A 13,895-nucleotide genomic window follows, 5' to 3' on the forward strand; every position below is an offset into this window, starting at 1 on the left:
TGTAATTATTAGGATTTACATCTTTGTATGTAGGTGGATTTTCTAAATAACTGAAGTTTATTTCAGCTGAAGTTTAATATTTATTAAACATCAAATATTTTTCCTTCTTTACTAGAATACACTATAAAGTACAATGTAAATTCTTGGTGACTCGGTCACTATCAAGTACATTACAGAGCAAGACTACTTATTTTTGCCAAGGGCTGTATAATATGATAGTAATGCAGCTGTGCATGTAGATGTGAAGCTGTTGCTCTTTTAACCTTTCTACTGTTTTTGGGCCTCTTTGAGAGATTTAATGCTTATGTCCTAGTCTCTGTTGATACTAAATATGCATTGAATTGAAGTATTTCTGTGTTATTCCCTTCTTCAGGAGCCCAATTCTGAACAGCAGCCCTTGAAACCAATTACCTGTGACCTGGAGGATGATTCTGATAAATCACAAGGTCAGCATGAAAATGAGATCTTATCATTTGATAGTAAATATATGGGTGTGGATTATAATAAAAACGGGGGGAAACCAAAACTACCAGTCCAGAATATGTCAACCTACCCTGTTAGCTTCTGCTAAAATGTAGATAAAAATTTCCCCTATTATTTGGTCTGTCACTCCTATTCTAAGAAATAAAATTTATTCATTGATATGGTATGTTGTTGCAAGACATTTGTGATGAGGTCAGTGATTTTTTTTTTTTTCAAACCTCTTTTCAAACTTCAGTAACATATTGGCATCATTAACTATTGAAATTTTCCCTCAGGTTCTCAATAGCTATTATTATTAGAGAAGTTCAGAGGGAGAAAGGAAGGAATATTGCTGATTTATCTAACAGGCTACTTACTGCCAGATCTTTGATGAGAAGTAGTGTCTAGGGAGTTACCTGTTTGTTTTTGGTTTTGCTTCCTAAGACTTTAGACACTTAAGCAGCAGTGCTTCCCAGCTTTTTTTTTCTTTTCTTTTATGGCATGGTATACACAAAAAGTGAAAATGTTTCTATAAGCACACTGAGGTAAGGGAAGGAGGCTGCTGGAGTGGAGGGATCCTGCCTGAGAGCATGATCTTTCTGAAGGCTGAGGGGGTCTATATCCTGACATATCTGTAACTAGCACTTTTGTTGGGAGGCTCTGCTGTAGCAAACTAAGTGCCTAGTAAAATATACAGCTAGGTAACATGTTGCTATGAACATAAAATGTGGTGAGTTGAGTAATCTGCACATAATGTAGAAGTGGAGCAATGATATCTAAAGGCACAAAAGTAACTTAGAAGTATTTGCAGTAGAAACTAGAGGTAGAGTGCACTTAAAAAAAACAAACTAAGAGGTGACTGGTTAGCTCAGTTGGTTAGAGCGCAGTGCTCATAACACCAAGGTTGCGGGTTCGATCCCTGCATGGGCCACTGAGCTATGCCCTCTACAACTAGATTGAAACAACTACTTGACTTGGAGTTGATGGGTCCTGGAAAAAACACACTATTCCCCAATAAAACAAAAACAAAACCTAAGAACACTCTCTCTCTAGCTGTTCTTTAGGATTGTCTCTACTTACTATTGGGGTGTCGGAAAAGTCATGATGCATTTTTGCAACGAAAAACAGAAAAAAATATGTCATGACTTTTCGGACAACCCAATACATGTTATAAAACATCTTGCAAGTATCTTTGCTTTGCGTGTATGAATAGCAGAACACTAAACTACCAAATAAGCTTAACCTTGATTATAGGTCATGCTTTGTTTGTAAGATAACACTTTCTCATGTAATAGTTATGGCTTTTTAGAGCATTCTGAACTGGGGTTCCCTTTTTATTCAAGAGCCTAGTCAGCAGGATAATGAAGACTATTGTAGTCTGATTCTCTAGAATCTTTCTTTTTCCTGGAAAACTACCAGATTATGAATGTTAAATTACTACTGAAAAGGCATGGGAATGAGACACTAGGCAACTGTTGAATTTCTATACCCCTGGCACTTTTCTGAGAACTCAGGGAAAGTAAAAGTCTTTCATAGTTTAGTACAAAATGCTGTGATGAGGAATATCTTTGAATTCTTTATCAGAAAAGAGCTGGAAGTCTTCCTGCAATGAAGGGGAATCCTCTTCTACCTCCTATGTGCATCAGAGGTCACCTGGTGGTCCCACCAAACTGATAGAAATCATCTCAGACTGCAACTGGGAGGAGGATCGGAACAAGATTTTGAGCATCTTATCCCAGCACATCAATAGCAACATGCCACAATCACTTAAGGTGGGCAGCTTCATCATTGAGTTGGCTTCTCAGCGAAAGAGCCGGGGTGAGAAGAACCCCCCTGTTTATTCTTCTCGTGTGAAAATCTCTATGCCATCATGTCAAGATCAAGATGATATGGCTGAGAAATCTGGATCAGAGACTCCTGATGGTCCATTATCCCCTGGGAAAATGGATGATATCTCTCCTGTGCAGACAGATGCCCTGGATTCAGTAAGGGAGAGATTACATGGAGGCAAAGGTCTGCCCTTTTATGCAGGGCTTTCTCCTGCAGGGAAGCTTGTGGCCTATAAACGTAAACCCAGTTCAAGCACATCTGGGCTTATCCAGGTGAGAATTATCTTTAATCTGGATGTAGCACCTTTTTGCATTTAGGTTAACATCTTGGTTTTTCAGAGCCCTTTATGGGCCTTATGTCATTTATCTTCACATTTTCTGGGAACTAACTGGGTGACAAAATCATCTCTTTTTATAATAGGCCTAGGTTAGATGCATACCTGGAGTGAATTTTGGCACACTTACAGAAAATGTAGAGCCCTGTGTTCTTATAATTTTCTTTCTAGTGTTCCCAGAAAGTTGCTCCTCTTAAACTTTATTGTCTGGGCACTAGTGATACTTTGGCAACCAAGCAAGGATAGTAAGAGATTCAGTTTAGTTCTTGGGATTATTATTAGCAGATACCTTTCAAAACAAAGCAGGGTGAAATTGATTTTAAAATAGGCAGTATATGTTTGGAAACTTGGAGAAAAATTTAATTTGTAGGGTATTATTTAAATATGTAAAAATTTTTTAAAAAATGAGCCACAATTTACTTATATATTTTTTTATATGATTCATAGGGATTTTGCCAGTATAATCATTGTTGTAGGACAAAGATCTCTGTCCTTATTGTTTAGTAATTCAGGCAGGTTATATTAGTAAAATTACCCTGGCATGTAGAAAATCCTTTGAAAGAGAACTTATGAATTAAAATGTAATCATAGTCAAAAAGGTTTTCTCCTCTTGCTCAGTGATATTAAATGCACTTTTATGTCAGAGTAGCAAATATGTGCAAGTGTCTAACATTGCTACGGTTATTTGACTTTATTAGCTTGACCACTTCCTTGGTCTAAGGACTGTCCTAATAATATGGCTGATCTCCTTAATTAAAAACTTTTTGTTGCAGTTTATTCTTGGTGGTCCTATATAACTGCTTCTGTTGGCATTTCTTAAACCCTTTAATGATGAGAGGAGAACAGTGTTTTATCCTTATTTCATTTATTGATTGATACTTTGAGAACAGAGGCTTACCTGAAATCATTTCTAAAGAGACTAGACTCCCTGAAATACAGGCATAGAATTTTGTTCTTCTGTCTAGGACTCAGAAAGCCACCATAATATGTGAACTTGTATAAGCAGTCAGGCCCACCATAGGCTTTGGGGTAGCTGCTGAGTAGTCTTCAGTCCAAGTCCCAAAGGAGCAGATAGAGATACCTGATCTGGACTCCACAGAGTCTGAAAAACTGTATAGTAAAGTTTACTTTAGGATGGAAAGATCATTGTTTGTACCAAACCGAGGCAAAGATATTCTTGATCTCTCTGGGAATAATCACAGTTCTATTTAAGTAACAAAGAGTAATTATGTTTTGTGTCTATGAAGAGAGAGTGGCTTGCTGTATAGCTGTTCTTACCAGTTCCCTATTAAAGAGAAGGAGTTTCTCCACCTTCAGTCTACTCCCTTCCTTCTTTAAATGATGTAAAGGAGGGACAGAAAAGAATGTCTGCTCTAGTTATCCAGCAATATGACTTAGAGAACATGGGTAAGAAACTTGGGAGGTTTTTGTTTTGTTTTCTTTCTTTAAAAAATGAAACAAATAAATAAACTGTCCTGCTTGCTGCCCAAGATGGGCAGTCTTATCAACTCAGGCAGTAGAGAAAAATCTTTACTTCATTCATTGATTTACTTTCTTCTGACTATTTAGTATTTATAAAATTATAGTGAGTTTCTACTAGCACTTATCTTGAGCCCAAGTTTTATTCAAGAGATGAAGACAGTTATCTTCAAAGTTAAGTTTTTAGAAAACCAAAAACTGAGGTGATTTTGTGACTTAGGTTATTGTAACAATGGCTTTCTCATAACTTAAAAGAGATTCACCATGTATTTCCCAAATGTGAAGTATGCTTGAAAGCACTCTTGTGAGAGGGCTTCATTATGCCTCTCTGGTCTTGTCAGAGAGATTCTGTGGAACAGTTACTCATTTTTTGCTGATGATTGTTAATAATGTAACCAGAATTGCTTATTGACAAGTAATACAGTTGGATGATTCCTTAGATTTAACTCTATCTTTTACATATCTAGGATGCAGATATGGTTCTGTTTCTAAAATTATTAAAATGAAGGATGAGATTAGTTCAGAATATCAGATGACAGCAATTTTTTTGCCACCTCCTAGATACCTCCTTATTATGCCAATTGGGAAAAGTCCATTTCTTTTTCCCTTTAAATCTGAAAAATAGACTTTTAAAACCTTGTAAAAATGAAACCCCTGTCAAGGGAGATGAGTTAGCAAGAGAATTTTATCTTTACAGAATTTCTCTTTGCCACTTGTTTCAGGTTAATGGTAAGAGTTACCCGCAGGCTAAGTTGCTATTGGGACAGATGGGGGCATTGCATCCAGCCAATAGGCTAGCTGCTTATATCACAGGCAGGTTGCGACCCTCAGTCCTGGACCTCTCAACCCTCAGTACTGTCATCTCCAAGGTAGCATCCAATGCCAAGGTGGCTGCATCCAGGAAACCACGTACCCTGTTGCCTTCAACATCCAATTCCAAAATGGCATCCTCCTCCGGCACTACAACAAATCACCCTGGGAAGAATCTGAAGGCATTTGTTCCGGCAAAAAGACCAATTGGTAAGTTGGACTATGTATATGTTTTGAAAAGGCCTGTGACTTGGTGTTGGGCCAGTGGATACAGTATGGAAGTTGTAAAAATTGGAGAAATAAAGAATTTGGCGTTAATTCTTATTCTCGATGTCTACCTGGCTTGATATTTTTAAAAATATTTTTTATTTTTTGGTAACTCTTCTGATGACCTACAATACTAGATGAATTGACCTCTAGTTAGTTTTACAGTTATTTCCCAGAGTTTTAGACTTTTATTAATGTAGAAAAAGACTTAGGTTTTTTAATTGTGTTTTTAAAAAGAAAAGACATATTCTTAAATTCTTTCCCTAATTTAGTATTTCTCCTAACAGGATGGGCATTTTTGGTACCAATCATATGTATGTTCCTTGAATTTATCAAACCAAGAAGCTAGCAAAAGCAAAGTGGGTTGAATTAGCATAGGCTTAAAGTATAGAAGGTTCTTGTAAAACGTAATTTTAAAACATTGCTTTATTCTATTCACCCGTTCTGTGAATGAAAACTTCTTTTACTTAACATTTCAATACTAGAGTCTATAATAAATTACCTTCTTGAAAGCATTTGTGTGTTAGCATTGAGTGTATACAGTTGGTTTAGTGAATTCCTCTTTGTGTTATTTCACATCTATTTAGGAATGTTAAGTAAAAGTGTCAATTACTATATTTTTTCCTCTAATAGGAAATTGACGTCTCTGGCTGAATGCTGGAGTTGTGTGAAGATGGAGGATAGGCATTGTATGCGTTAAAAATAACCCATTTTACCTCTTTTTAAAAAGTAGCTTTATCTGGTGATTTATAAAATAAAATCTTTTTTGTGTGTGGAAAGAAAAGCAGGTTTATTAAAAAATGCCAGCATTCTGTGAGGATAGGATTGTGGACTCCTGTCCAAAATCCATCCCCCCAAAAATAAGCAGTCTTATTCAACCCTCTCCTGAAAATGTCTTCATACATTTTAGAAATAAGTAACTTAACTGTCTCATAAGAGGACAGCAATAAAGAGATGGAGGTGCTGGGGCAGAAAGGAAGTGGCGGAAACAAGTTTTAAAATTAGAGTTAGGGGGAAAAAAATCTCCTCTTTTCTTATCTGCTTTAGTGTGCTGCTATGTTGTCTTTTTAGTGTAACTAGCAATTTGGCTATATTGTAAAGACAAAGATTTTTAGTAGGAGCACCCAATTTTAATCCCTTTCTTGTTAGAATTATAAAGGGGTTTGGTTTGGGTTGAGGGCAGGGTTTGATTTCTGTGGATGGAAATTGGCACTTATAATGCAGGTAGGTAGTACCTGTAAGAAATTGACCCAGTGGTGCACACAATAAATGTTGATAAACACAATCACTAAGAGGATAAAATATGAGAACTGTAGATTTTTGACCTGCAAATTTTTATTTGCAGCGGCTCGACCCTCTCCTGGTGGTGTGTTCACACAGTTTGTGATGAGTAAAGTTGGAGCCCTGCAGCAGAAGATACCTGGAGTTAGCACACCCCAACCCCTAACAGGGCCACAGAAGTTCAGTATCAGACCTTCTCCAGTAATGGTCGTCACACCTGTGGTTTCTTCTGAGGCAGTTCAGGTGTGCAGCCCTGTAACTGCTGCTGTCACTACTACCACCCCTCAAGTGTTTTTAGAGAATGTTACTGCTGTGACACCTATGACTGCTATTTCTGACGTGGGAACTAAAGAAACTACTTATCCTTCTGGTGCCACCACTTCAGGGGTTGTTGAGGTCTCTGAAACTAATACCAGCACCCCTGTAACACCTACCCAGTCTACAGCCACTGTGAATCTTATCAAAACGACTGGGATAACTACCCCTGTGGCTTCAGTTGCTTTTCCTAAGTCTTTGGTAGCATCTCCTCCAACCATAACTCTTCCTGTTGCTTCCACTGCCTCCACCTCCGTAGTCGTGGTGACCACAGCTGCATCTTCCTCCATGGTGACCACACCAACTTCATCTCTTGGCTCTGTTCCCATTATACTCTCAGGAATTGATGGGAGTCCACCAGTGAGCCAGAGACCAGGTAAGGCCTAGATGTTACGAGCTGGTTTACTATACAGCTATTTATATAACCTTGTGGTTGTGATAGGATTATACGTGTAGATATATCAGGGTAACAGTGTAGGTGTTTCTGCTATGACATGATACACGTATTCCTGAAAGCCTTTGCATTCTGCAAAACTGAACTAAAAATAGTAGAGCTCATGTTTAATACAGGGTTAGGACAAATCACTGAAAATCTATGCAACCTTGTAAACAAGGCACTAATAAAACCATAGCTGGTACCTTGGAGATAAATTGAACAGCCTTTGACAGATGGTTTAGTGGGGCTGGAGATTTCCTCAGGACATTAAAAATACTCAAAAACATTGGAATGGAAATACTGCCTGCTGGATACTGAAATAATGCACATGGGAGTGGAACTCTGAGCCAGTAAAGCAGCCATTAAGGTGGGCACAGGAGGAAGTGCAACCTACTGTGTGCTGAAAGCTAGGGGTGCACCTCTGAGGAGGGAACCCAAATGTAGGGATTCCCTTTTTTGAGGGTGGAGTGGGCTGGTGCTTCTTTTTAATTAAAAGAGAGAGAGAGATGACAGGACTTCTGCCTATGCAGCAGCCAAGCTGAGGGCTTTTTCTCCTGGCTGAAGATTAAAATTCTAGGTCCCCGTGCCTAGAAAAAAATCATTTGTGAATCCGCCCAACTCCCATATACTACTGACATTATTCTACTTAATTATTATGTACAAACTGATTGAAATAGAAATAAGGAGGCATATTTCTTTGCTTAGGACTCTAATGTATTACATGTTTATCAACTTTTTAGTTAAAAATTTTCTCATTAGCTTAGGTTAAGTGAATTTGAAATAGGAATATCTTACACTTTTATAATTTTTATATCCTTATTCAACCAGCTAAAGTAAATAGTTTTCTTAGTGTACTCAAAGAGTACCCTAAGTGTACTGTAGAAAAGAGTGAGACTTTGCAGGATTTAAGGGGAACTAAATAGCCGACAGCAATTCTGTCTTGGTTATTGATATTTTTATTAAATATTTTTGCCTTTAGTGATGTGGTCCAAATCCCTGTTGATATTTTAGGAAAGAAGTGATTTTGGGAGTTAGTTCATAAGTTGAAGTTCTGTTGAAAGGAAAAGTGAATCACAGTATTAAATGCGCTGTCTTCTGCTTTTCCCCCTAAATATATAAAAAAGGTTAGTTTAACATATATATCATTTGGAAGTGAGGTCATTGTTGATGAAACTGCTTTGACTTCCTGTTGAATCTCAAGGTTCATATCTTGTCATATTTTCACTGATCATGTTTTCTAAACCATATGGATTCCAACCTTTATATTTTGAATTCTGTCATGAAACTATAAGGTCATTTAGCTTTTTTTAGTGTATTGTTTCTCAGATTTCAGTCACTCAGAGTATACATTCATGTGTTTTGCTTTTGTTCCCATTTGTACTATATTGACTTAATGTTTTTATTTAATCTGCTCATTTGTTTACTAAAGTGTATTTTTTAAAGGAGCGATCTTACTGTAATTGGAAAAAAAGTTACTTGAAGAAATAGAGGTTAATTCCATAAATAAATATACTGTAAACAATAAAAATAATAAATTCTGGCTAGCTACTATAATATAGTAGTCTTAGCATATGGCTTGCTCTCTGTTAATGAAGAAAGCTAGAAAATGCTGGCATAATATTAAAGACATAATATCAAAGACTGGTACTTCTGTATATAATCAAAAGATTAAAATTGAAAAGGGAATTACTTTCTGACAATGTGATATCATTTATTCTATATCCATATACTACCTTAAACCTAGTATCTTCTGTAATACCACTTGAGGAAATGCTAATGTTAACAGATATTCTTACCTGCTCTTTTACAAATGGAGCTGACTCAGATAACTGCTACTTCTAAGGAAGTGTGTGTAATTTTGTTCTAGGTTCATAAAGAGGGTCCCAACTCAGGCACTTAGATATCTGTGACTTTTTCATTTGACTTCCTTTTTTTTCCTCTCACCCCTCCCACATTTCAATAAACAACGCAATATTTAGCATGTGTATTAAAGGCTGCTTTCATTCTCTGAATTGGAGCAATTTAATTTTGAATCACTCTCTAAAACTTAAATAGAAATGTTCAAGAAATCAATGCTTTAACACGTTCTTAATTCACATAATAAAATAGATGAATGTTTTTTGTTTAAATTGCACACTGTTTTTTTCAGGAACAGTTTGGTCTTTGTGTTTTATTTCATTGTCAAGAGTAGTCCTGGAGTTTCTATATATAATTTGCCATGTAAATACTACGAGTATGACTTTCTTTTAGAAATTTGGTATGTTTCGTGGGCAGAGTGTCTGTCTGATTGAATATCACATGTTAAGCTAATATCTTTGTTTTGTTTGGCTTGTTGATTTTTCTATTTAGTGATAAACTAGTGAAAAGATTTATTAATGATGTTAAATAAATTTACTAAACTTGAATGGTTATGTTAGATCAGTTTCATTTGTGCTTCTTATTATCGTTGTTCCTATCTCTTTATCCCCATGGCCAGAAATCTATCTGTAGATTACTCATATTATTTTTTCCCATGTCTTTTTTTTTAGATATTTAATATTTCTAAATATCTCTTCCAAACAATAAAGTGCATCTTTAGGTACTATCAATGGGTTGAAATCTCTTTTAATTCATATCTTCGTTTAATCTTTACTTTTTCTGTTTGTTTTAAAACTATCTTTCACCTCTTCCTGACCAGGCTTTATTTCCCTGCTACTTTAATGTCTCTTAATTTAATTCCATTTTTAGGGGGGTATGTATTTTTTTTCCTTACGAAAAATAATTTTCACAAATCTTTACTCTTTGCTTGTCAATGAATTTTAAAAGCCAAGACTTTTTTTTTTTTTTTTTTTAGCTGAGCCATCCTGCCACCTGTTGGCAGCTCAGCGGCAGCTCAGCTTGGGCCAGGAATCAAACTGGCTACCCTGTTGCTCAGAGCTCACACTCTTGAGTGAGCTCTTAGCCAAATGAGCCTTTCGGCCAGCCCTGCCAAGATGTTTTTTATACCTCATAATTTTTAGTCCTTGACTTTATCTTGATAATTTGAATATGACCTGTGAAACTAAATCATAAGTCTAGTTATGTGTTAGCAACCTGAATTTTAAAGTTGGAGAAGGTAGTTTTATCATGAATGATCTCTAGCTTTAATGAGAATCCAGATTTAGAGGCCTGCCCCTGTTTTTCATTAGGCAGAAGCATTGTCTCTTTAAATGTACCTCCTGACAATTGTGCTTTCTTTTTTTCACCAGTCTAAATGTAAGGCCCTGCAAAGTTTGGTTAATACTTAGGTTTAAGATAAATTGTTCTTAGCTATAGGACTATTAAGTAGTGTATCATAGAGGTACAGGATTTCACCAACTTTATAATTCGAATTAGAAGTTATTTGTAGTATGGTCAGATCCCTATGTCACAATAATTTTTTCCTAAGTGTGTGAAAGGGAAATTTTGATACTATGTTTCCATTTCCTGTTTTTCAGAAAATGCCCCTCAGATTCCAGTGGCTACTCCACAGGTCTCTCCTAACCCAGTGAAACGTAGTGGACCTCGATTGTTGTTGATTCCAGTGCAGCAGGGTTCTCCTACTCTTAGACCTGTCTCAAACACACAACTTCCAGGACATCGGATGGTCTTGCAGCCTATTAGGAGCCCAAGTGGAATGAACCTGTTTAGGCACCCTAATGGGCAGATTGTGCAGCTTCTCCCTTTGCATCAGCTTCGAGGCTCTAATACCCAGCCCAACTTACAGCCTGTCATGTTTCGGAACCCAGGTATAAAGCTGGAGATCTTTGTTTTATTGAATCATTTGGCCATATGGTATATAAATACACCAGCATTGGTCGTCTTGGTCTCTTAGAGTCACCTGTTCAAAAAGAAAAGCATACCTTGGGAGTCTTGATACGGGCAGTGGTTAATTAAAGTTTTCTTTTTCTTACCAGGGTCTGTGATGGGAATCCGGTTACCCACTCCTTCTAAACCTTCAGAGACTCCACCATCTTCTGCTTCATCCTCTGCTTTCTCTGTTATGAGTCCTGTAATTCAGGCTGTTGGGTCTTCTCAAGCAGTGAATGTTTTCACTCAGGCACCGTCATTGCTTTCTTCTGGTCCTAGTTTTGTGTCTCAGTCTGGTACACTGACCCTGAGGATTTCCCCTCCTGAACCACAAAGCTTTGCAAGTAAAACAGGCTCTGAAACCAAAATAACCTATAGCTCAGGAGGGCAGCCTGTGGGTACAGCCAGCCTCATTCCTCTCCAGTCTGGTAGTTTTGCCTTGTTGCAGCTCCCAGGACAAAAGCCTGTTCCCAGCTCCATTCTTCAACATGTTGCTTCTCTTCAGATGAAGAGAGAATCCCAGAATGCAGACAACAAAGATGAAACGAGCTTTTTAAAGAGAGAACAGGAAAATAAGAAGGCCCTACAGTCGGAAGGGGAAGCTGTAGACTCTGAGGCTAATGTAACAAAGCAAAACTCAGGAGCTGTTGCCTCAGAAGAAACCCTGAATAATTCCTTGGAAGATGGGGGTGATCATTTAGATGAAGAATCCCTTACAGAAGAAGATACTGCAACTGCTAAACCTTCTAAGCAATCCTGTATCACTGGGTCACACACAAGTGATGACTATAAAGATGTTGATGAAGGTGGGATTAGGAATCATGACAGTTCCAAAGAAAAACTGACTGTTCTAGAAATTAAGACCATTTCTGAAAAAGCCAGTAATGTGACAGTTCAAAGTTTAAGCAGTGTGCACCTTAAAAAACTTGGTAATGTGAAAGTGGAACTGCAGAAAGGATTGGACAGGCCAGAGGAAAAATCAAATGAATTTCCAGTCATCTCTAAGGAAGAATGTAAACTTGAATTTTCAGGGAGCATAGTTGTGGAGCATCAATCTAATCCACAGCCAGAGGCAAAGGAGAAAGTATGTGGAGACGCTCTGAAGGACAGTATTAGGGAGAGATGGAGAAAACACCTGAAGGGCCCAATGACCCGGAAATGTGTTGGAACTTCACAGGAATGCAAGAAAGAGGCAGTTGAGCAGTTAATTAAGGAGACTAAGACTTGTCAGGAAAATTCCAGTGTGTTTCAACAAGAACAAGACATCTCTGATTTACTTGGAAAAAACAGAACTACTGAGAATACCAGAGTTTTAAAAACTGAATGTGATTCTTGGAGTAGGATTTCTAGTCCCGGAGCTTTCTCCATTGTTCCTAGGAGAACTACAAAAAGGAGCAGAGAGGAGGGACATTTTCAAGGTCACTTCCTGCTATCAGAACAGATAAAACTGAAGCAGGAAAAGAAGAGTGGGAGAAGCAGTGCTGACTTCAGTGTTTTGGATTTGGAAGAAGATGATGAGGAAGATGAGAATGAGAAAACTGATGATTCTGTTGATGAGATTGTGGATGTTGTTTCTGACTACCAGAGTGAGGAGGTTGATGATGTAGAAAAGGTGGTGAGCTCATTTTTGTTGTGACTGAAACCTCAAGGATTTAAATGATTTATTAGAGACAGTATCTTTTCCAGAAGATCACTTAGACCTTGATACATTCAGTTGAATGCCTAGATTTAGATCACAATTAAATGACTAAAGTTTTTAGGCTGTGTCAGTCAAGTAACATTTATTGAGCTTATACTGTTCTTTGAGATTTGTCTGATATTATGGAAAGGCTGGCTTAAGTCTTTGGGGGATAGATGCTCGAGAGTCTCTATCACAGTAGATTAAAAAAAAAGAAAGAAATCCTGAAACTACTACTACATTTGATCCCCATTAGTTTTTTTTTTTGATGTTTTCTATATAAAGGGGTTATAGGTTATCTGGTGGATACATAAGAAACGGAATGGGTGACCTTAGAACTGGGGGAGAACTTATCTACCTGCATTTAGAGAGAGGTTCTTTTTGGAGAAAAATGGAATATAACAATTTAATGTTTTAATATAACTGTGCCCTGAGTTGCTTTTTAGTTATCTCCTAAAATTAGGTTTTAGAATTTATATTCTGAACTCTGGTCCTCTACCCTTGTAATATGACCTTTACAATTTATGTTTGATGCCATTTTTGTAGACTTCCTATTTAGGGTTGTATTTACTGAACTAAGTAACTGAGAGTCAGGTATGATATAAGGCATGAGTTGGGAAAACTTTTTCTCTAAAGGGCCAGATTGTAAATATCTTAGACTTTGCAGGCTAGATGGCTTGCTGTTGCAACTACCCAATTGCTGTTGTAGCATGAAAGCAGCCATAAACAATAGTAAGTGAATGAGCATAGTAGCTGTGTTCCAGTATAACTTTATTTATAAAAACAGGTGATGGGCTGTGTGGTTTGCTGACTTCTGCATGGGATATGCTGTAAATCATAAGGAGATTATAATTAGCTGCCTGTGGGGTGCCCCGAAATCTGAGTGATGTCTCTCTCTTCAGGAGCCGATAATGTGGCCCTCTGCACTTAATGTCATGCAGTTGGTTTTAGAGTCTCTCTTGAGATTCATTCAGCCTTTGTTTTACCTGGTCCTTTTATGTTAATGCCTAACTGCCTTATGCAGATAAAACATAACAAAAAGATTAGTATTTTAAAACTGTAAAATGTTTAAATATTTTAATGTTTCTGTATTAATTATTTCTGTACCTCAGTTGTCTCATTTGTAAAACAAAGTTCTGATTGTGCAATTGGATGATTCTACAGTGTTTGCCTCAGTGTTCTGTCTCTAGCTTAAT

The 13,895-nt window shown here is 37.2% G+C and overlaps 1 protein-coding gene across 1 annotated transcript in view; it reads left to right on the forward strand.

Moving 5' to 3' along the window:
• The window catches only part of MGA (MAX dimerization protein MGA), an 80,961-nt gene that overhangs the window by 51,952 nt on the left and 15,114 nt on the right, over positions 1–13,895 (forward strand). The window contains exons 12-17 of the mRNA XM_019644861.1: positions 374–446; positions 2,047–2,564; positions 4,975–5,125; positions 6,528–7,154; positions 10,670–10,960; positions 11,129–12,633. Of these exons, the coding sequence (XP_019500406.1) occupies positions 374–446; positions 2,047–2,564; positions 4,975–5,125; positions 6,528–7,154; positions 10,670–10,960; positions 11,129–12,633 (3,165 nt within the window). The remainder of the gene's footprint in view (positions 1–373; positions 447–2,046; positions 2,565–4,974; positions 5,126–6,527; positions 7,155–10,669; positions 10,961–11,128; positions 12,634–13,895) is intronic.

This window comes from Hipposideros armiger, unplaced genomic scaffold (assembly GCF_001890085.2).
Source record: "Hipposideros armiger isolate ML-2016 unplaced genomic scaffold, ASM189008v1 scaffold_92, whole genome shotgun sequence".
NCBI classification, from domain to species: Eukaryota; Metazoa; Chordata; class Mammalia; order Chiroptera; family Hipposideridae; genus Hipposideros; species Hipposideros armiger.